The sequence below is a fragment of the Phoca vitulina genome, unplaced genomic scaffold (genome assembly GCF_004348235.1).
Source record: "Phoca vitulina isolate PV1807 unplaced genomic scaffold, GSC_HSeal_1.0 scaffold41, whole genome shotgun sequence".
Classification (NCBI taxonomy): Eukaryota; Metazoa; Chordata; class Mammalia; order Carnivora; family Phocidae; genus Phoca; species Phoca vitulina.
The window spans coordinates 16098978-16121931 of record NW_022589744.1 but is presented as its reverse complement, the minus strand read 5'-3'; the positions used below and the strand labels follow the sequence as shown (position 1 = coordinate 16121931).

The window sequence follows — 22954 nt, the reverse complement described above, 5'->3', positions numbered from 1 at the left end:
CAGGGGGATGGGATGGTTTATCTGGTGCTGTGGGGCAGGGCTTCTGGGTTGTGAGCCCCAATTTTCAGATTAAGAAAAGCCACACCCCCGCCTCGCTCTCACCTGCGCCCCGAGCAGAAGCCAAGATGGGAGGAGACTTTTGGGGGTCCTGGGAGGCAGCGTGTTTACAGAAGGGGAATGTGCGGGCCACACGTTCTATGCTTTTCTTCCCTTCAAGAGAGGTGGACTCTAACTCCCTGCCCTTAGACCAGGGCTGGCTCAGGTTCAGGGCTTGGCCAGTGAAAAGCTGCAGGAGTTTGGCTCCTGGCACTTCCCTGTGGGTCCACAAGGAGACTTGTGAACAGGCCTCTCAGAACATGGGCTCTTGGACTCCGGCTGCCAAATCGCACAGCAGCCGTGCGGAAGGCTCGGGCTGGGGCTCCAGCACGGACCTGATCTGCCCGCAGCTGCACTCAGCCCGAGAAGAGCAGAGAGAGCTGTGAATCCCTGCTTGAAGCCACCGCATTCTGGAGTGGTCCCTCACACAGCAGTGGATGCGCGAACAGGGCGGATGATGGTACCATGGTTGTTGCTTCTCCCCAGAAAGGATCCCCGTCCTTTGAGATAGATACGTGCTCAAATAGTGACGGTGCAAACACCCTCTGAGGTTTGCTTCAAACCAGCTGTGTGTATGGGGAGGAGGGAGGGCACAGTGGAACCAGACAGGCCCTAGGCTGGTAACTGCTGAAGCTAGGCGGCAGGTGCACGGGCTCATAATACCGTTCTTTCTACTTTGGTGCATGTGGTGGGCCACCTCCAAGACAGGCCCAGCGGCCTCGCCTGCTGGCGCTCTCACCCCTGTGGTCCCCTCCTACACGGTACTAGGGCAGGTTGGTGTGACCAGAAGAGTGCAGGAGGGACCCTGCTTCTGAGATGTAGGTTATTAGAGACAGCGTGGCTTCGTCTTGAGTGCTTGCTGTTTCGCTGGCTCTTGCTCTATGCCCATCTCTCTCTGAGGCCTCACGGGGGAGAAGCCAGCTACCCTGCTGTGAGCAGCCCTCCGGAGGGGCCAGGAGTTGTCGGTGGCCAGGGCACTAAATCACTCCAGCCCACGAAGAACTGAGCCTCCTGCTCACAGCATTTGCAAGAGCTTGGAATTCCAGCGGATCTTAGGGGCGACCGCTCTGGCCAGCCGCTTGCTGCAACCTCTGGAGACCAGGAGCCAGAACCGCCTGCCAAGCAGCTCCCTGATCCTCAGGACTCTAGAGTAACTTTGTCTTAAGCTGCTAAATGAAGGGTACATGTTTTTACACAGTAATTGATTCCGAATAAAATCTATGTTTGAAATTTTCTATAATAGGGTTTTTTGATTTTTGTTTTGTTTTTTAAAAGCACTTAGGGGGGGCGCCTGGGTGGCTCAGTCGTTAAGTGTCTGCCTTCGGCTCAGGTCACGATCCCAGGGTCCTGGGATCGAGCCCTACATTGGGCTCCCTGCTCCGGGGAGTCTGCTTCTCCCTCTCCCTCTGCTGCTCCCCCTGCTTGTGCGCTCTCTCTAATGAATAAATAAAAATTAAATAAATGAAGCCCTTGGGTAATCTGAAAGCAGACTTTCCCTCTACCTGCAGTTGGGCTACGCAGGACAGCGGGCTGTGGGTTCCGGGTTTACGACAGGAAGCCTCACAAGCGACACACCGAACCGTGCTGCACAGTAAGCGGACGGCGCGACTCCTAGGTTACACAAAATCCGCAATATTCCTCAAATATTAAAAAATCTCCCAAAGATGGCCAGGTTCCTATTTTGCATTCAGTTCGCGACCGAAAACGCCCCCCTGCACACAATGGGCTGTGCGCCGCCTGTGCCGGCCGCGATCCCCGCCAGGCCCCGCAGCTCGGGCGGAGGCCGAGGGCAGCGGCGCAGGTGGCCAGGCGCCCGGGGCCTGCTGGGGGTCTGCTGGGGACCTGCGAGGACCTGCTGGGGGCTACATAGGGTCCCCCGGTCTGCGCGCGGCCCACGTCGGGCACCGGCCGACAGCCGGGGGCTTCTATCGTGCACGGGGGACAGCGGACGGAAGCGACCGGGCCACCTGCGCCGGGGAGCCCCCGAAGGCACGGGGCGAGGAGCGCCTCGGGCACAGGCTCCCCTCTCGCCGCGCTGGGACCCCAGGGCGGCCGGTGGGCAGTCGGACGACAAAGACCGCTAGTCCCGCGCTTCACAGACGCGCGTTAGGGCACTTCGGGGACAGGTCACGACGTACGGGGGACGCCGTGAAACTGCCTCCTGCCCTCGGCTGGCGGCCGTGCCCCGAGGACGCCCACGACCAGAAAACACTGGCAGCAGAGCGCGCAGAGCCCCAACCCCGCCCGACCTCGCGGGACGCGCCCACGAGGCCGCCTCCACAAGATGGTGGCGGCGCGCTCCCGGCAGCCCCCGCGCGCGCATGCGCCCTCCGCCGCCCGCCCGGCGCGAGCGGAAGTCGCGTGACCCCGGAAGTGGCAGGCCGGGCGCGCGCGGGCGGGGCGGCGACGTTCGTCATTCCGTGCGGGAGGGAGCGCGAGAGCGGCGCGGTCGACCCTCCGGTGAGCGGCGGCGGTGGCGGCGGTGGGCAGGGTGGGATGGAGTGGGGTGGGGCGGGGCGGGGCCGGGGAGGGGGGCGCCTTGGGGCTGGGGGCGCCGCGCCTTTGTTCGCGCCGCTCGCCGGGGGTGGGCGCGGGCCTCCTTAGGGGCCGCCGCCCGTGTCCCGCGGCGCCCCCGCCCGCGCAGATGCGCGCCGGCCAGACCCAGGCCTGGCGCCCCCTCCCCGGGGATGCGGGCGCGGCGCCCGGCCCGAGCGGCGTGGTCCCCGAGCACCCCACCCCGCGCGGTGCGCCCGCCCGCCCAGATTGCGGAGCCCTGCGGAAGGAAGTGTGGGCCGCGGCCATCGCACTCGGAGGAGCCTGGCGCCTGCGGCCACACTTGGGTGGCGTCAGGGCGTGAGCCTCGTAGAGGAATTCCAGAGGAAGCGGCCGGGAGGCCTGGAAAAGCGGGCGGGCCCCACCCCACCTGTGGCGGCCGGCCGGCCGGCTCGGGGTTCCCGGCGGCCCTTTGTGAGGTCTGGTGCTCGGGCAGCTCCAGGCAGCCAGCCCGGTGCCGTGGGGAGAGGTGTTGGTTATCTTGCCGGGGCACGCTGAGGTCTAGCGTGGACTTCTGTGCCGGCCAGAGGATCTGAGTGGGCTTCAGCTATTCCTCGGCGACTCTAGCGGGGTGCGATGGGGATCCTTAACCTTAGGGAGCCCAGTGGGCTGCCTCCTGCACTGCTCCTTGCTCCCCCAGCGCTGTCCCAAGCTCTTTGGGGCCAGGATCCAGGAAGAGAGGGTCCTGAGACCAGGTAGGCATTGCAGCACTTCCCACATTCTAGGTCACATACTCTCACAAATTGGAAAGAAGGTTGGCAGATGGTTAGGGTTCCTCATGCCCGTCTGGGACCCACCTGTGGGACTCAGGCTGGCCCGGTCATCTGAGCTCCAGGAGAACCCTGCGTTTGCAGGATGGGGCCTTGCTTCACTGTTAGGACAGAGCCCAGTGAGTGTGTTTGGTCAGGGAGACCCAGGAGGAGGTGTTCCTTGGCAGAGGGTCTGGGCAGCTTCGAAAGAATCGCGGGATTTTGGAGGTGACCCCACCCTGTCAGTAGGGGCTGGGGGTGCTGTCTCCTCCCCCAGGTGTGGGAGATGTATGTTTGGTCTTCTTGGGGAGCAGGACTAAGCAGGTCCTACTTACTTCTGGATGCTCTACCGAGACTTCCAGCGGGTCCCCAAGGTGGGCACTTTCTGGGCTTCAGGAGTCTGTGTTTGGGACTTTTGCAAAGTTCTGTCTGCAGTTGCTTTTCTCCAAAAGGCATACATTCCCTTGGGCCCAAATATGGGGTCCAATTACCCGCAGAGGGTCTGTCAATACACTGTACGTGTGCTGGCGGTGGGGCTTGCTGAGGGGCCGGAGAGGGAGACGCTGCGTCCTTTCAGGCTGCCACAGCCCTGTCCTTGCCCACAGGTGTCTCAGACCAGCTAGAGGCGAGCATGGCTGAGCAGGAGCCTACAGCTGAGCAGCTAGCACAGATCGCAGCCGAGAACGAGGAGGATGAGCACTCAGTCAACTATAAGCCCCCCGCCCAGAAGAGCATCCAGGAGATCCAGGAGCTGGACAAGGATGATGAGAGTCTGCGCAAATACAAGGAGGCCCTCTTGGGCCGCGTAACTGTGTCTGCTGGTAAGTGGGCTGAGGCGGCACCAAGAGGGACACCTGTCACTTCTGGGTTTCTGCTGCCAGTCCCCCTCCCCGCCAACGGCAAGTCGGGTGGGATGGAGCTCTAACCTGCTCTTATCCGCAGACCCCAGCGTCCCCAATGTTGTTGTGACCCGCCTGACCCTGGTGTGTAGCACGGCCCCCGGCCCCCTGGAGCTGGACCTGACAGGTGAGTGGCATCACTGAGGTCCTTGGCTGCTGGCTCCCTGCTGTTTCTCAGAGTGCGGGTGCCCTCTTGTGGGGCGCGGAAGAAGTGCAACCAGGAAGTTTGCAGGCCCTGGCTTCGGAGTGGCCTGGGTCCTGGGCGGGGCCTTGTGGGGCCTTGTGGGGCCTTGTGGGGCCGGGCAGGAACGGGAGGAGTGTCGGGGCGGCTGCAGACGGGAGACGCTGGGGTGAGCAGCTTCCTGCAGCTGAGCCTTTTAGCGCAATTCTTGTCTTGGGCGCAGGCGACCTGGAGAGCTTCAAGAAGCAGTCCTTTGTACTGAAGGAGGGCGTGGAGTACCGGATAAAAATCTCTTTCCGAGTAAGGCAGACGCTGCGGGAGGTGCTGGGAGGCCTTGGGCCTGGAGGGCCCCCACCGAGCTCTGCCTGGGTTCTCTCCCCGCAGGTGAACCGGGAGATCGTGTCCGGCATGAAGTACATCCAGCACACGTACAGGAAAGGCGTCAAGAGTGAGTGGGGGGCAGGGGGCGGCGGTGCTTGACCCTGCCTCCAAGATGGGGTGGCTGCCCCCTGGCTGGCCTGTGGGAAGGGGCGAGGTGGAGGTGGCCCAAGGGCTCTGGGACCAGGAGGGAGAGGAGGAAGGCGGGGTGTGCCCTCGGCCCTGGGTGGGTCAGGCAGCTCTGGTGACCGGCTCATCCCCTGTACACAGTTGACAAGACCGACTACATGGTGGGGAGCTACGGGCCGCGGGCGGAGGAGTATGAGTTTCTGACGCCCACGGAGGAGGCGCCCAAGGGCATGTTGGCCCGAGGCAGCTACAACATCAAGTCCCGGTTCACAGACGATGACAAGACTGACCACCTGTCCTGGGAGTGGAACCTCACCATCAAAAAGGAATGGAAGGACTGAGCCCTGGCCCGGGAGGCGGGCAGGCCTTCGGACAGACAGACGGACCTGTCTGACGTGCCCCACCCCTACCACCCCCACCCCATCCCAACCCCTTACCAAAGTGCTGATGGGTCTGCCCCCCTGGCCGACCCTACCCATCCCTCCTGGCCCTGCCCCGCAGGCCCCAGCCTCCTCGGTGGTCTTCGCCTTGCTGCTTCTGCCTGTGCTGGGGGGGTAGACGGGGAAGGGAGCTTCCAGGCCAGGCCTCCACCTCCCCTTCCGTACCCCTTCAGGTTCCCCCACCTGTCCTAACCCGACCTGAGGCCCTGGCTTTTCCAAGGGAATCTCATGGGGTGCTCAGGTCCCTGTGGGCCTTTGCAGTTGCCCTGAATCCTGTTCTTTCTCTTCTTCCGGGGTGGGGGTGGGGTGGGGTGCATGATTCGAGGCCTCTTGGGGGCCAGCCACCCTCCTGCTTTCACCTGTCCCCGGTCAGTTCATCCATCGCTGTCAGTAACTGTCTAACCATGATGCCTTAACATGTGGAACGTGTGCTGTGGGGGCCGTCACTAACCTCTAACCCCCCCATGTCTGCATGAGCATGTGGTCCCCCCCGGTCCCTGCCCCATCCGCAGTCCCCGTGGCCCGGGGAGGTGTGTGGGGTGTGCTGCTGTTCCCCCCCCCCGCCTGCCAGGGCCTGGCCAGCCCCCTCCCCCGGCCAGGGCTGTGCGGATGGCTCCAGGGGCTGGGGGAAAGCTAACTTGCCAAAACTGAAGTTGCCTCCATTCCCATCTGGGAGGCCAGGTGTCCTCACACCTCTGCCTTCTTTGTCCCAGTGGGCAGTGCCGGAGCCCACAGCCCCAGCAGAGAGCCCGCGGCGGACAAAGCCCGCGGCCGAGCCTTATTGTCCCACCGGGGCCTGCCGGCCTGGAGTCGCGTGCCTGGCCTGCCAGTATTTATTGCCTCCATACGTGCCGTCCTCTGGGCCCCCTGGCCTGCCACTTCTGCCCCCAGGCTCGGTGCCACCATCCCCGGCAGGCCCTCCCTGGACCCAGCCAGGACAACTGCGGGACCAAGCGCGCACAGTCGGAGCCCTCCCCTGTGCCTCCCCTCCCCTTGCTTCCCCTGGTAGGCCCGGGCCTAGAATGTTCAGGAGCCTGACCCTGCTTCTCCTTTTCTGACCGGGAAATAAACTCCCCCAAAGGAGCCACGGTGTCTGCTGCTTGTCTCCGGAGGGGGGTGGGGGGCAGCTGGGGTGCATGGGGTGGTGCTGGGGCTTCCCCCCAGGCCGCAGCCACTGCACCTGTGGCTGTGGAAGAGAGTGAATGGAAGGCTTTCATACCAGTTTCATCTGGCCAGTGCTTCACTGGGTGTAGGCCTGGTGTCTCCCCAAATTGCCCAGGTTATACTGTTCTTGGCCAGTGGGGGGTGGGTGCACAGGTCTTTCTGGGAGTCTGGAGCACGGGCTCCACGGAGGAAATGCCCCAACCCTGAAGAAGGGGAACCTCGCTGGAGACGAGACCTGTGCCAGAGGCAGTCCGTGGAGGGAGGGGGTGAGAGGGTCCCTGCATGGTGTGGCCGGGCTGCCCTGCAGTGGAGGCAGGAGGGCGCCGGGAAGTCAGCGCTGTGGGCGGCAGGGCTCTGGAGGGCCCCACGGGATCAGGGGTCCAAAGGTGGAATGGGTGAAGTGGGGTAGCCGGGAGGAGACTGGGGGACCCTCACTGCTTAGAGGTGCAAAAGAGCAGCAAGGGGGACTCCTGAAGGACAGCCAGTCCCACTGCCCCGCATGGCCTCTACGGGACCCTGGGGGTGGGGGGTGCGGGAGAAGGATGACACTGCCCCCCCCCCCCCGCACCACCCCAGGGCGTTAGCAACTATGTGCCCCCTCCCCAGCCCCGGGACGGAAAAGGCAGATGGGGAACCTAAGCTCCAGAAACCCTCTCATCTGGCCTGATGCCTGTTGTGAAACCTCTCTCCCCGCCGTCTGAGTGGGTTAGAAAAGTGGTTTTGTGCCACACTTGGTGGGGACGGGAAGCTGCTCTCTTAGAGGCTGGGGGCCTGCCCCTCCTGCCAGTGCTTACCTGCGGGGTGTGCTCTGCCAGCCCCTTATCGCCAGCTGGGGCTGGGGTGGACCAGTGACCACAGCCTGTGCCAGGGCCGCCTCCACGGGGCTGGCCACTGCCTCGGCCCCGCTCACCGGCGCCCCCTGCTGGGTGACAAGTGAAGTGGCACTTCCTGCCCAAACACAGGTCCGAGAGCGGCCACAGCAAGCAGCCGAGGCCCGGGCTCTCGATTCCACATGCCACAGGGGCAGAGAGCGGGCCTGCCCCAAGTCAGGTGGCACGGGCTCAGGCAGGGAGAGCCAGTGGGGCTGCACCATTCTGGGCTCTGGGTCTGGGCGCCTTCCCCACCGAACTCGGACCAGCTACCTCTGAAACTCACCCCCGCCCCCAGAGGTGTGAGCAGGCAGCAGCTCCCAGCTCAGCGGGCCCATCGCGGCTCTGGGGCCGGCCGCTGCCACACCTCTCCCGGCACATCTCAAAGGTCCGGTGAAAATCTAAACCCAGGGTAATCGTGCCATCAACAGTTCAGCGGGCCAGGGCCTTCTGAGGCTCCGTCAGGCCGTGGACTTTCCCAGCTTTAGTCACACACGTGAACTCGGACCCTAAGTGCTGAGTTGTACGGGCACCTTGCCAAGAGCCAGGACTTTGCTCCAGCCCCTCCCCGGGTGAAGGGCCATATAGGGTGGTGCCTGCAGGACTTGCGGGACGTGTCTCCTGGGTCCCCTCCCCGGGTGAAGGGCCACATAGGGTGGTGCCTGCAGGACTTGTCTTGGGACGTGTCTCCTGGGTCCCAAGTCTAACCCGATCCTCCTGGTTTCACTTTGAGCCTATCCGTACAGCCTGGGGGCCTGTGCCTGTGGTCCTCTTCCACCCTGCCCTCTGTCCATGTCCTCTAGGAACCCCCAAGCTGCCCCCTCCTCATCTACTCCCAGATGGGCCCTTCTTCCACCAAGGAGGTGCCAGTGGATGCCAGGTCAGGACCTCCGATGTGACTGATTAATCACCAATTACTGTGATTTATGATAAACTTCATGCCCCACACTGTCCCACTCCATAATCAGGACCCCCTTCCGCTCCCCCCCTACAGGGCCACAGCTCCCCACTGCGCCCCAGCATGCATGTGTGCAGGGCTGTGTGGTCCTGCCTGGCAGTGGGACCCTGTGGCACAGCTGTCATTCAGTAGCCCAGCGTGCCCATGAGCCTGCTGTTCACTCCCTCAACACCTCCTATCCTATCACAGATTGGAAAGGAGTTTTATTCTGAGAAGTCTATTTAAAAAACAAAAAAAGATTTTATATCTATTTGAGAGAGAGAGAGAACGAGCACGAGCAGGAGGCCAGAGGGAGAGGGAGAAGCCGACTCCGGGATCACGACCTGAGCCGAAGGCAGATGCTTCACCGACTGAGCCACCCAAGCAACCCAAGAACTCTATTTTTGAGAACAGTATTTATCAAAACATCTTATCACTCAGTAAGTAGTTCACATGAGATTTAATGGGTACCTCCTCAGAGAATGAGAGACGCCTGGAGGTTGTCGTGAAGCAGCGGTGCTGGTCCCGAGACGCCAGAGCCACAGTCACAGGGGTGGGTGGGGGGGCGGCGCTGACCTCCCAGGGCACATTCCAGCTCAGGGCCCAGGGTACAAGGTGAACATAGCCCCATGGCCTCCCCCTGGAGATGCTTTTGGAAGGTATGTGAGTGGGTCTTAGGAAGGAGGAGGTGGATGCCAGCCCTCCCCTCAAAGCTGAGGCCTGCAGAGGTGTTCAGTGAACCCCCCTGTGTTCTGGGACCAACCCCACAGAAACTGGGGATCTCAGACCTTCCCCAAAACAGCCCTCCTTCCAGCTGAGAACCCCACTTTGCTGCTCCTGCACAGGTTGGTACATGAGGCCAATTCAAGATGAGCAGGCACCTTGAGAAGGCACATCAGTGCAGCCAAGATGCCAAGATACCGTGCCCCGTTCAGGCCAGAGCCCTGCTTAGGCCCCGCTGTGGCCACCCGGGCTGCACGGTCATCACCTGCATGAAGGTGCGTCCACTACACTCTGCTGCAGCCATGGAGGCATGGACTCAAAAGAGAGTAAGGCTCATTCACAGCCACAACTGGATCCTTGTCTGGTTTGTTCTCCCCTTGATCCCAAAATTCTCATCTTCTGTCAAGACTGTATGCTCTGGGGTGAAGCTACTCCAAATCGTCACAAACTAATGAACATCATGGCAATTTAAATCTCTTCACTCTGTCCCCATCAGCAGAAAAAACCCAAGCCCCAATATGCAGGCATCTGAACACTGGTCTCATGAGCGCCTCTGAAATCTAGACAAGATACAAATATCCCTTACATCAGGCCCCAAATTGTGGTCTGTAAAATAAGGGTCATGGCAATTACAAAAACGTTGGAGTTAGGAAAGCAGCCATGAAGCAACTGCCCCCCATTTCCCAGAGAGCAAAGGGGACTTTGCTTGCAATTATTAGTTATGAAGAGCTGTCATTCATCCATTGAACCACCAGGCCAGGGCCCCTCGGAAGCTGGGGTGGAGGCCGGCACCTGCCAGGCACATGTTCATAGCCCTTCTGTGCCCAAAGTCCCAACTCCTGTCACGTTACCCCTGTGAAGACATATCACAATGGATACAACCACCTTTGCTGACCCTTGCTCTGCTGGCACTGGGGGAAGGACACAGAGAAACTGGTCTTGACCTTAAGGAATTCATATTCTAGCTGAGGGAGCCCCACATAGGAGATGGGAAAACACACCCTCAAATGCAATGTATCAAATGCAAACTCTCAAAAGTACGAAAGCATTTTTTTCTATGCCGTACCATTTCTGAAATGAGGATGTTACTACAGCCAACGTGTACATTTAATGTGGGTGTGTTTCTTTTCTTCCTGCCAAGTTATTAAATTGATGATGAGTCCTAAAACTAGTGGTGCTGGCCTTTCGTAACAAAGGAAGTGAATACAAATAAAGAGGAAGGTTTTCTGGAGAAAAACGGTGTTCAAGGAGTGGGGGTGGGGAGGGCAGCCAGAGGAAGGCAGAGGTGGTGCAGAGGCTTTGAGCAGTGAGGGAAAGGGACAAGCTGATCGGTCTAGAGCAGTGCCAACAAAATTAAAATGTGAGCCACACCTGTTATCTTAAATTTTCTAGAAGCTCGGTAAAAAAAAAAAAAAAAAAGGACATGGCTAAAATTGAGTACTTTCATTTAACCCAATGCATTCAAACATCAATGCAACGTATCAATATTAAAAAATTACGGGAATTCCCGTACTCAGTGAACCAAGTCCCGGCCCGTGCTCAGCAATCTCGGGGGCAGCGCGCGGGGGTCACCAGACAGCTGCGAGGGGTCGGCAGCCGGCGGGGACGGAGGGGCGGCGGCACCTGCAAGGCCCCGCGTCGCCCCCCGGAGCCTTCCACCGGCCGGACGCCGAGCAGCGCTCCGGGGCCGCCTGCCCCCAGGCCTCGGGGCCGCGTCCCCGTTTCCGGACCCGCAGGTGGAACGGCCCAACCTCCCCCTCTTCCTGCGCCCACTCCGGGAGGGTTCCTCGCCCGCCTTCCAGCCCGAGCACGTTCGGCCCCGGTCATCCCCACGCCACCCGCGCGCCTCCTCGGCGCCCCGACCCGCCGCCGTCGAGCCCGCCCCGGCCCGCCGAGCCCCGAGTGCCGCTGTCCACGCCCCTAGCCAGGATCCTCGGCAGGTACCGCCAGACCCTCCCGGGCACCGGAAGTTGTACCGGAAGTTGCGTTACACCAACTTCCGGCTCGCCGAGCCGGGGGGGCGGTGTCAGTTACGAACAAGCCGTCCAATCAGAATGCAACACGAGGGGTTTCAGAGGCGCAGGCGCAGCTCCGCCCCTCATCTGGGAACTCCGCCCCACTGCCACGTTCGACGAAGGATCGCGCGGGGATGCGCCCATCTCCTGGCCAATCAGGAGCCGCAGAGCCCGGGCCTCCAAAGGCAGCAGCCATTCCAGACCCGCGGAAGGTGTAAGAGAAAGCCACCAGTCACAAGTCGAGGAAGAGAAAGTTCTCCACCGGAAGCCAATGAGAAACCCGGGAAGAGTGCGAGCGCGAGCTCCTCGGCCAATCCCGGGCGAGGGCGAGGGCAGCCACCACAGCGATTCCGAATCCGGGGTCGGGGGCCCAGTGCGGATAGCCAATCCGAGCGCTTTGGAGGCGGGCCCCGGAGCCCGTCAGCCAATCGCGCGCGGGTGCGGGCGGGCGCGCGCGCGGCGGCGCTCGGGCTTATAGGGGCGGGGCGGCCAGCGCGCGCTCTCGTGGCCTCGGTGTCCCGGCGGCGCCAACCGAAGCGCCGCGCCCGCTGCCGACATGCTGCGCCGCGCTCTGCTCTGCCTGGCCCTGGCCGCGCTAACGCGCGCGGGCGCCGCCGCCCCGGAGGAGGAGGACCACGTCCTGGTGCTCCACAAGGGCAACTTCGAGGAGGCGCTAGCGGCCCACAAGTACCTGCTGGTGGAGTTCTGTGAGTGCCGCCGCCCGGGCCGGGCCGGGCCGCCGCGGGGCGGGGACGGGGGCGGGGGGCTCCAGGGCTCGGGAGGCTCCTCCGCGGGGCCAAGGCAGCCCGCGGAGCTGCTGTCAGCGTCCCGGGGCGCCCCTCCTGCCCGCGCCGGACCCTGGCGGTGGCCGCAGGCCCACGGCCGGCCCGTGCCTTCGTGCCTGACGTCCGCATGGCAGGGTCCCTCCGTTAGCCCGGGAGGACGGGCGGACCCCGCACTGCCCTCCGGGACCCACCCCAGAGCGCCCCGCTCCCGGCCGCACCGCCTTCCACCGGCTTGTCACCAGCGTCCGGAAGCTTTGTTTGTGTTTGTGAGTGTTGACACCCCGTCTGGGGCGGAACGCTTGAGCCCAGGGCGGCTGCTGACCTCAGGGGAGAGAGAGGCAGCTCTCGCCCCTAAACTCGAGTCTGGGGCAGGTGCGCCCGGACGAGGCTCGCGCTCGCGACGGGTCTGGCTACGTGGACAGGCGTTGTGGCGCTAGCTTCTTGGCCTCCCTGTGTTCCCAGAGGGCAGTCCCAGGGACACGGCTGCCCTTGCTGCCTGCAGGTGATAGGAAGGCGCCCCTCGTCAGGCTTGTCCCGGGCTGGCTGTGAGAGCAGCGGGGGTGTCGGTGTCGGTTTGCCGTTCGTGGCCTCTGTCCCGATGTTGCCTAAGAGCATCGAGATATCAGCTCAGCTGTGTGTGTTCACAGGGGGTTATCTTTGTGAGGAGATAAGGCTTTTATGGAAGGAGGTATGGCGGAGAAGGCACGGGGAGCCGTGCAGCTTGGTCAGGGCCGCCTTCTAGCACCCCGTTTTCTTTTTCAGATGCCCCTTGGTGTGGCCACTGCAAGGCTCTGGCCCCTGAGTATGCCAAAGCTGCTGGGAAACTGAAGGCAGAAGGCTCGGAGATCAGGCTGGCAAAGGTCGATGCCACGGAAGAGTCTGATCTGGCCCAGCAGTATGGTGTCCGTGGCTACCCTACGATCAAGTTCTTCAAGAACGGAGACACAGCTGCTCCCAGGGAGTACACAGGTGCGACTGCCACGCCGCCCGTAACTGCCTGCAGGCCGTGGAACGTGCCTGAGGGGCGGGGACGGGAACCCATCCTCGGTCCAGTTCAGCCTCTCAGGCTCTCGTGAGGAGTGTTCTCCCATCCCTGCAGGACCTCGTGGGTGGGGAGGGACAGCCATCAGGGGTGGATAGCAAGCTGAGGCTTGTCGTAAGGTTGACCAGTGAGGAGAGGAAGGCTGGGGCCCTTGGGACCACACAGAGCGACAAGTGTAGTGATGGCACTCGGGTGTGCCAGCCGCCAAGCCTCGTGCCGCCGAGTGACAGGCCGGCATCACTCACCTGTGCGGCGGAGCTCTGTGCGGCAGGAGCCCTCGTGGCCAGCCGCCTCTGGGGCTGCCTCCTGGGGCTGGGCCCCTCTGGGGCCTGGTAGGTCCTGACGAGAGGAGAGACTTTTGTCTACAGAACCGGTTCTGTGGCTCTCGTGTCAGAATGCTCTGGAGCAGCCTAGTTAATCCTGACGCCAGTGACTCTGGTCTCCTTCCCAGGCTGCTGTTTTATTGTTCCCACATTCACTTGTGTTCACTTTGGAACAGGAAGTGCGCAGTTCCCATGATCCCATCACTGACACGTAGCTTTGGCGAAGGAGACAGCTCCTCTTAATTCCACCTGTAACTGATGACTCAGCTCTGAGTTGCCACTTAGGAGAATCCTTTTAATTGTGAGCTTCCGCAACTTCCTCACGTTGGACCAGGTAGCCAAACTGAGGGGAGAAAGTGATTGGCCTCAGTCTCAGGAGGAGCAGACTTGTAGCTTTTCATTTTATCTGCCCTGGGTGGTACGCAGGTGCAGGATCGCTCTCGCCTGCTAGGCTGGGAGGCTTGTGGGGTAGGCCACCCCACAGACAGGGACACCTGAGCGGCCTGGGTGCCCAAGGCCAGCTGGAGCTCAGCCTGTTTTCACAGGGAAAGCTGGTGTTCGGCTGGCTTACTAACCAGCCTTTTTTTTTTTTTTTAAATTCTATTACATCTTTAATTAAGACGAGTGAGGCCACTGGGGGAAAGTGTATGTGTGTGTGTTTAATGAGTTTAAATTCAGGGAAATTCAGAAAATGCAGAGGGACCGGAGAAGGAAAATGAATTGTCCCGCTACTGCCCAGAAGTGGGCACTGCCTTTCCCCTGCTCCAAACGCCATCAGAGCTTCTCGGGTGCACAGAACAGGCTTTATTTAGCCCTAGGATTTGCACAGGTGTGTGGAAAGAGGCAGCGAGCTCAGAGGAGAATGGCGGGGAGGGTGGGCCCTGGTTTTCAGTGGAACCGCATGTGTTTGGACACAGCCGGCAGAGAGGCCGAGGACATCGTGAACTGGCTGAAGAAGCGCACGGGCCCTGCTGCCACCACGCTGCCCGACGGGGCCGCTGCAGAGGCCTTGCTGGAGTCCAGCGAGGTGACCGTCATTGGCTTCTTCAAGGTAGAGGCTTTGGAATTTCATCTTGGGGCCTTCCCCCTCTACCCCCCCCACCCCCCCGTCGTGGGAGGAGGGCTCCCCGTGGCCTGGGCACCGCGGTCTGTCCTGCTGCTGACCCCGGCAGGGATCCTCGGTGTCAGGGTGCGTGGCCACCTCTGCTTCTTCTCCTCTGTAGAACGTGGAGTCGGACTTTGCCAAGCAGTTCCTGCTGGCGGCAGAAGCCATCGATGACATACCTTTTGGGATCACATCCAACAGTGATGTGTTCTCCAAATACCAGCTGGACAAGGACGGGGTTGTGCTCTTCAAGAAGGTGAGTGGCCCTGCTGCGGCCCCGCCCCGGGCGGTGAGCTGCTGCGGCGGGGGCTGCTTTCCTTACTGCTCCCAGCGCTTGAGGACCTTGCCCGGGCAGCGCCGCGCCGCCAGCTGGACCTACCGAGGGCCCGTCGTGCAGCGTCAGATCATAGGAGCCGCTTAGACAACGGCCTTCAGACTTTGCGCCGTGGGCCCTTTGCTCTGGGTCGTGTGGCAGCTCCGGGGCCGTGTTTCAAGCACAGCCGCTCTGCAGGGTTAGCTCTTCTCAAAGAAACTGGTAAAACACATGTAGCAAAGTGTGCTATTTTAACTGGTCCTGAGCATAGGATTGTAAGTCCGTGGCGTTACTTAACGTGGACACTGCCATGTGAAGCGCGCTCCCGTTTGCTCACCAGAAACGGACTCGGGAGTGTTGGCTCTTGGGAGAGCGTCCCCACCGCTGGCCCAGCCCGGCCTCCACAGTGTGGCGAGCACGGGTCCGGGGCCACGTGCCTTTCGGTTGCCGGCACCGTTGCTGGGACGTGGCCTGGCTCACGTGGGCAGCGTTACCATGGGGTCACAGGAGTCTCTTGATTTTTGTTTTAGCCACTAGACAGCCAGGTGGGCTGGCTGAACCCCCGTGATTTCGGAGCACAGCTGTCCTGCGCTGGCCGGTAGTGTGTCCGCGCCGTTCCGATGGCACAGGCGGTGGGAAGGGAGAACGAGCCAGGAGAGCGGGGACAGAGGCATGTCGTCGGGGGTGGAGATGGGGCCTCTTTATCCTGGTTAGTCCGCGTGGGAGGAGGGCAGGTTTAGAGCTCCAGCAAAGCAATACAGCGTGTGCTCTGAAGGGCCGGGCCCTGGGCTGGGGCCACCCTGTGTGTGCACCCCGTGGGGGGGCAGCCGGGCCGCGGTCAGCTCTCTGTGCTCACTCCCGCATCTGACGCCTTGCCAGGCACTGGCAGGGGGGGCGAGGGTGTCTCTCAGCCGCGTGCCGAAGGACCGGGGACACCCAGGCTCGGGGTGGCTTTCTTCCAGTGTCCTTGCCATCCCGCTGTGTCTGTAGTCCGTCCTTTCTCAGAACTCCAGACGTCGTCTTCACTCTCAAAGGGAGCAGCGTTGCTAGATTAGCCAGTAGTCATCGCCCGGGGGCCCAGGAAATCCCAGTCACGTGTGTGATGGGGGGAGCCCATGGGAGCCCCTGGGGGTGTGGGTGAGGTGGGCCTCTGGGGGTGGTGAGAGTCCTAGGTCCTGAGGTTGAGGCTGACAGAGAAAGGAGTTTCTCTGAGGCCACCGAGAGCCGTACACCCTCCTGCGTCCACACACTGCTCCCCTGTCACCCCGAAGATCCAGAGCACCAGTTTTCACGGAGGACCCTTGGTGCTCATGTGTCCCTGAAGGTCTGCAGAGGCTCCACGTGAGCGTGGCGGTTGGGCTGACCGCCGTGTACTTCCTTCCTGTGGTCCGTGCTTGCCGGGCACAGCCGACCCCCTTGGGTCTGGTGGCGGCTGGGGGGACTTGGTGCTGTGCAGGTGAGTGGTGGCCACAGCCGCAGTCCCGCAGGCCGCACCACGGCCAGGAGGGCGGAGGCTCAGGTCCAGCTCCCGAGTTCGTGCCCTGCTGCCTCCCCTCTTCCCCGCCACCATCCGGTTCATTTTCCCAATCTTTGCTTGTCCCCCTTCGTCCAGGCTGTTCAGCCCAGTTCCTCCGAGTGCGCTGGGTCTTCCTGTCTGCCCGGGGCCGTGAGGGGCGGCCTCGCTGAGCCGGGCGCCTCCCCAGCAGGACAGGGCAGGTGGGCTCCCAGGAGTGGCCAGTTGCCACTCGCTGGAAGGATGGCGTCTTGGGTTGTGGGTCACTGCCGGTGGACGTTTGGTTTGAGAGCTACTTACTTTCTGTCTTTGTCACTGTTTCTTTTTTATTCTTTGAAGCTGCGGGGTCAGGAGTAGCTGTGGGGCTAGCCCTCTCCTCCACTGCCTGCGGCGTCGAGCCTTTGGGGACGTCTGTTGTCGGGGCCTGAGGGAGCCAGCCTCCGTTGCTGTCCCGAGCTGAGTGAGGGCGGGCTGGCTGCTTTTCCCCCAAGTAGACGTGAACGTGGTGGGATGTGGCACCGTCACTGAGAAGGTTGCGTCTCGAGACAGATGGCATGGGGCAGGGCTGTTGTTCGGGCCTCAGCGTGAAATCGGGCAGACCGCTCACAGCGTGGGGGTGGACACAGTTGGACACAGTGCCTCTGTCGGGGCTCACAGCGCGCCTGGGCGAGCACGCCTGCTGGAGCCGGGCCTCCTGGCCTTGGCCTCTCTGCCCGCGTTCCCTCTCCTCTGCCCCAGGTTTGGGGAGGAGGAAGCAGGCTTCAGCTTCATCTGTGGGGGGGTTCCCAGGGCCCAGCCTCCCGTGCGGTCTGACGTAACAGCCGCTGTCGTCAGGCTGGAGCTCCGGCTCTGACGGAACAATGGCGGGAGCGGGGAGCGGCCACCTGCTCTTCTAGAAGTTCCTTTGGGGAAGCGTAGAGGGAAATGACTGGGAAGAAAAGGAGAGTAGTTTCTCTCCCTGGGTCTGATCTGGCAGTTCAGAGGGGATGGCCGCAGGCTCATGTACCCTCACCTGGGCAGGCGCGGGCAGAGCATCGGCCCGTCTGCGTCTGGAGTGGTGTCTGCGCCGCCCCATCCAGAGCTGTGGCTTGGCTGCAGGGCCCCCCTGGGCCTCTCTGGGCAACAACCGCAGCCTTCCACCTTTGGGCCCCAGGACTCCTCAAACTCTTCCTGTTATCGGGGATCCAATCTGTGGTCGCAGATTATTCCTATTGATTTTTATTGGGTCAGAAATTAGAACTGAGAAGAAAAATTTTTTTTCAAATATTTTATTTATTGGATGCCTGGGCGGCTCAGTTGGTGAAGCGTCTGCCTTCAGTTCAGGTCATGATCCTGGAGTCCCGGGATCGAGTCCCGCATCAGGCTCCCTGCTCAGTGGGGAGTCTGCTTCTCCCTCTGACCCTCCCCCTCTCATGTTGTCATTCTCTCTCTCTCTCTCTCTCAATAAAATAGAAATCTTCAAAAAAAATTTGAGAGAGAGAGCGGCAGAGGGAGAAGGAGAAGCAGACTCCCCACTGAGCAGGGACCCCCCAACGTGGGGCTCAATCCCAAGACCCCAGGATCGTGACCTGAGCCGAAGGCAAACGCTTAACCAACTGAGCCACCCAGGAGCCCCTAAGAAATGTTTTAAACACCTTGTTCATCCAGAGGCGCCTGGCTGGCTCAGTCGGTGGAGGGGGTGACTCTTGACCTCAGGGTTGCGAGTTCTAGTCCCAGGCTGGGTGTGGAGGCAACTTAAACCTCGTTCATTCAAATTAACAACAGTTGGGGCGCCTGGGTGGGTCCATTGTTAAGCGTCTGCCTTCGGCTCAGGTCATGATCCCAGGGTCCTGGGATCGAGCCCCACGTTCGGCTCCTTACTCAGCGGGAGTCTGCTTCTCCTTTCTCCTCTGCTGCTCCCCCTGCTTGTGTTCCCTCTCTCACTGTCTCTCTCTGTCAAATAAAATCTTTAAAAAAAAATAAGTTATTTGTAATCACAAGTAACAGTCTTGTGAAAGTTGGTTTTTCCCAGATGACTGCAGCTGAGTGGTGAGAGTGTTCGCTTTCTGCCAGTCACTAACGTCTGCCTGGTGGAGGGATCCCTGGCTGACCTCCTGTCAGGACGTCCCTCATCACTCTGCTTCCATCCAAGGGCACAGCACGCTCGGGAGAGGGCGTGTTCTGAGCGTGAGCAGGAAACTGCAGCCGCTCTGAAAGGCCCCCGCTCTCCCCTTGGTGTCGCTGTTGCCTGGGGCCGGGGAAGATGCTGCTCTCTGCAGCCCTCCTCTGGCTGTGTTTTGTGGACAGAGGCATGTGGCTTCCTCCCCCATTGCTCTCAGAAGCCCGGACAGGAGGGTGGCTGTCAGACTGCCAAGCCGGGGCTGCCGGGGGTGCTGAGGGAGGCTTTGGGAGCACCAAGGTGCTCACAGCCCTCTCTGCGTCCACAGTTTGATGAAGGCCGCAACAACTTTGAGGGGGACGTCACCAAAGAGAAGCTGCTGGACTTCATCAAGCACAACCAGCTGCCGCTGGTCATCGAGTTCACGGAGCAGGTGCGGCTCTCCTGTGGGTCCTGCGCCCTGAGGGGGTGGCCCGGGAGAGCCCCGAGGTCCCGGCCTCGGGACCCCCACATACGGAGTGTTGCATCGGTGGCCTCGTAGCGGTTGAGAGAATATCCTGTGCTCACGGCTCGGCTCACGGCTCACACCCGGTAACCTATGCTTACGACACAGACAGCCCCGAAGATCTTCGGAGGTGAAATCAAGACCCACATCCTGCTGTTCCTGCCCAAGAGCGTGTCTGACTACGACAGTAAGCTGAGCAACTTCAAGAAGGCCGCCGAGCGCTTCAAGGGGAAGGTGAGCTGCTCCCACGCCTGCTGCAGGGCAGCCCCAGGACTGTCCCGGGGGGGCCCGGTGAGTGGGGACCAGAAACTGCCTCAGCCCTCCGCTTGCCCTGCTTACCCTGCCTCTTCTGCCCCCAGATCCTGTTCATCTTCATCGACAGCGAGCACACTGACAACCAGCGCATCCTCGAGTTCTTCGGCCTCAAGAAGGAGGAGTGCCCCGCCGTGCGCCTCATCACCCTGGAGGAGGAGATGACCAAGTACAAGCCGGAGTCGGACGAGCTGACGGCAGAGAGGATCGAGGAGTTCTGCCACCGCTTCCTGGAGGGCAAGATCAAGGTGGGGGAGCTGCGTCCTGGCGTGGGGCTGGCCTGTGCTGGCCTCGGGGCCCTCAGGGTCCCAGGCTTCCTGTGGCCACATGTGGAGGATGTCTGTGCCTGAGTGGAGACCCCTGAGGACAGGGCCCCCTCTTGGTCCCCCTGCTTGGGGAGCGTGGAGCAGCCCCGACCTCGTGGGCACGGCCCTCTCCCGAGGTTCCGTGAGCAGTTCTTGTCCTCTGAGGACAGGTGGGGGCCCCAGCCATGGTGGGGGCCCCGAGGCCCGGTGGGGGCCCGAGGCGTCCGTGACCCTGCTCCGCCTGCCCTCCAGCCCCACCTCATGAGCCAGGAGCTGCCTGAAGACTGGGACAAGCAGCCTGTCAAGGTGCTGGTTGGGAAGAACTTTGAAGAAGTTGCCTTTGACGAGAAAAAGAATGTCTTTGTGGAATTCTGTGAGTGAAGCCCCTCCAGCTTCCCTGGTCTGGCCTGTGAGGGCGTGTGCGCTGGGGGCGGGCGGAAAGCGGCGCTGGGCTCGGCACCTCAGCACGGCTCTCTTTCAGATGCCCCATGGTGTGGGCACTGCAAACAGCTGGCTCCCATTTGGGATAAGTTGGGAGAGACGTACAAGGACCATGAAAACATCCTCATCGCCAAGATGGACTCGACGGCTAATGAGGTGGAGGCCGTGAAAGTGCACAGCTTCCCCACGCTGAAGTTCTTCCCTGCGAGCACGGACAGGACGGTGCGCCGCCGGCTTGGGGGGGGGGGGTGTGTGCCACCGCCCGGCTTCCTGCCTGACCCTCCCTCTCCCTCTCCCTCTCCACAGGTCATTGATTACAACGGGGAGCGGACACTCGACGGTTTTAAGAAGTTCTTGGAGAGCGGTGGTCAGGACGGGGCCGGGGACGATGACGTGAGTGGGGGTCGGTGGGCGCCCTGGAGGGGCATGCGTGTGTACCTGGGCCGGGCAGAGCCACTCTCCCTGAGGAACACTCCGGGTGGAGGCCTTTAGAAGGGTCTTGAAATGCTGACGTCTGCCTGCAGCACCGTAGACTCGTCGCATCAGGCTCCCTGCTAGCTGGGACGCAGAAGCTCTTCCCCAGCCGGTTGGCTGAGGTGTCCCGCCGCCCAGCAGCTTAGGCCTGTCCACGTCCGCCCTGGGCAGCCGGGGCGGTGCAGGGGGTCGTCCAGGCCAGAGCGTCTGCTGGGGTGGGGGCGGGGGCCGCCCGGAAGCGGCAGCAGGCCTGCCGAGGGAGCGCACGCTGAAGCTGGCGGGGTGGACCCGCTCGTGCTGCTGGGTCCTGGGGCTGTCACTGGCCCCACAGTCCCTGGAGGCTGGGGTCCTGGGCCCCCCTCCCACCCTGTCTTGTCTGCAGAAGCTCCCCTGCACATCTGCTCTTAGAGACCTGTGCGAATGGCCGGCTGGGTCCTGCCGTGCAGGCTGTGGGTGACGGGGCGGGCTGTGCCACCGGCCCGACCACACCCCCGCACGGCCCTCCCTGACGGGTTTCTTTGTGTCCTCCCTCCCCCACCCCAGGATCTGGAAGATCTGGAAGAAGCAGAAGAGCCTGACCTGGAGGAGGAGGAGGATCAGAAAGCTGTGAGAGATGAGCTGTGACCTGGGTGCCCCAGACACAACAGCCCCGTGGGCGGTGCGCCCCAGCAGCGCGGCCTCCGGAAGCCCGGGGACCCTCACAGGCAGGAGGGAACACCAACCGGAAATGCAGGGAATTTTTCTGAAACAACACTTCATCCTAACACGTGTAAATTTAGACCCATCTCTTATTTCTGCTTTTCAATTTTTGGAAAGGGATTTCTCTCCAGGCGAGCTCACCTTGGTGGGCCGATTTTTTTTTTAAATTGTGATGTACTTTTTCGTACATGGTTTTGTCCAAAGCTCTCGTTAAAATGTCTTGGAATCTCATGCAGGTGAAGTCTCCTTCCTGTTAGGTTTATACTATCACTTTAAAAAATTCCATTTGTGGGATTTTGAGACATTTTTGGACGTCAGGGCCTCCCTGGAGACTCCTGTCCCCTGCGTGGGGAGGGGCCGGGCCAGGCTGGACGGGTCCCTCTCACCTCATGCCGGTGTCGCCGTGACGGAGCGTGGGTCTCACGTTGTTGGCTTAAATGGAGACACGGGGTCTCCGTCACAGGGGGCCTTGTACGACTGCAGGGGGTGGGGGGTGCCGGCTGAGCCCAGGACAGACCCGGGCGGCTCCCCTGCCTCCCCGAGCCAGGCCCCCCGGTGCTCTGTGACTTCCAGCGCCCCCGAGGCCTGCAGCAGGCAGAACCAGAACCCTCCATCTCCAGGCTGGGAAACGGCCAAGGGTGCTTGAGCCGAACCACGCGTGGGCTGTTCTTCAGCCATTTCTACCACGATATTGGAATTGAACACATTGGCCAAATAAAGTTGAAATTTTACTACCTCTTGTTGTCTCTGCTGTACGAGCTCTCTGGGCCACGGGGAATGGGCTGGGGTCAGGCCTCTCCTAGTCGGGGCACCTTGGATTGTGGTGCTTCCACGGGAGCCACAAGCGTGTCACGGGTCACCAAGCGCACACGGCCAGGCTGCTTCGGCTGGATGGGGATGGGTGTCCCGGTGCTGTCCCGGGGCATGTAGCGGCCACTATGTGGGTGCTGCTCCACGTTGCATCGGGACACGTGGTCCCATGTGGAGCCCGCCCAGCCAGCGCCCTGCCCTGTCTTCCTGCCACCGCAGGGCCTGATGAGAAATTGGCAGTGTGAGCTCAGGAATGGGTGAATTGAAAGCATTGCTACGCTTACCACCGAGCCTGCACAAATCAGGGTCACGTGTTAAATCACACAGGTTTTAAAATGTAATTTGAGGGGCGCCTGGGTGGCTCAGTCGTTAAGCGTCTGCCTTCGGCTCAGGTCGTGATCCCAGGGTCCTGGGATCGAGCCCCACATCGGGCTCCCTGCTCGGCGGGAAGCCTGCTTCTCCCTCTCCCACTCCCCCTGCTTGTGTTCCCTCTCTCGCTGTGTCTTTCTCTGTCAAATAAAATCTTTAAAAAAAAATAAAATGTAATTTGATTTCTAGAACCTCAGCTTGCTTGTAGTTCACGCTGAGAAAAGAACAATTGGAATTGGTTTTCCTACAGACAGGAAGTCTAGCTGCTGGGCTGGGCAGATGGCACTTGTGAGCCTGACTTAGTGACTCCTGGGGGCCCTGGGGAGCTTGGCGGCACCTGTCAGTCCCTCTTGAGAGCAGGACAGGAGCCCCGCACGGGGGCTGGCAGGACTCCCGTGGTTGCCCGACCATCGCCACCTGGGGCTTTGCATCTGTTGGTCTCTGAGCATGTCTACAGTGGCAGGTGGGACCGGAGGGCTGCCGGCTGACATCCTGGGAGGGAATGGACGTGGACATACAGTCCACCTTAGGTCAAGGACAGAGTGCACAAAGCTAGGTTTCCAAGGAGCCCTGCCTGCCACTGCACGAGTCCCACCAAACCCTCCAGCCCCGACTTGCCCCCAGAATAGGAAGGACATACGCATTGCTCGATCCCCGGCCCCCCAGCTCTGATGCCCATGAACCGGTCAGGGCTTCCCGGGGCCGGTGCGCACCGGGAGACGCGCCC

General features: G+C 61.5%; 2 protein-coding genes across 2 annotated transcripts; both read left to right on the top strand.

The window, feature by feature from the left end:
- The first annotated feature begins 2462 nt into the window (after positions 1-2462).
- On the top strand, positions 2463-6508 carry ARHGDIA (Rho GDP dissociation inhibitor alpha). The gene is made up of 6 exons (XM_032429856.1): positions 2463-2556; positions 4004-4219; positions 4341-4424; positions 4702-4778; positions 4863-4926; positions 5127-6508. The coding sequence occupies exons 2-6, from the start codon at positions 4030-4032 to the stop codon at positions 5324-5326; spliced, it is 615 nt and encodes a 204-aa protein (XP_032285747.1). The 5' UTR covers positions 2463-2556; positions 4004-4029; the 3' UTR covers positions 5327-6508.
- Positions 6509-11622: 5114 nt separating this feature from the next.
- P4HB (prolyl 4-hydroxylase subunit beta) lies at positions 11623-21778 on the top strand. The gene is made up of 11 exons (XM_032429826.1): positions 11623-11840; positions 12681-12887; positions 14201-14334; positions 14507-14644; positions 18641-18745; positions 18926-19051; positions 19177-19377; positions 19687-19807; positions 19916-20097; positions 20182-20268; positions 20893-21778. The coding sequence occupies exons 1-11, from the start codon at positions 11690-11692 to the stop codon at positions 20971-20973; spliced, it is 1533 nt and encodes a 510-aa protein (XP_032285717.1). The 5' UTR covers positions 11623-11689; the 3' UTR covers positions 20974-21778.
- Positions 21779-22954: the final 1176 nt, after the last annotated feature.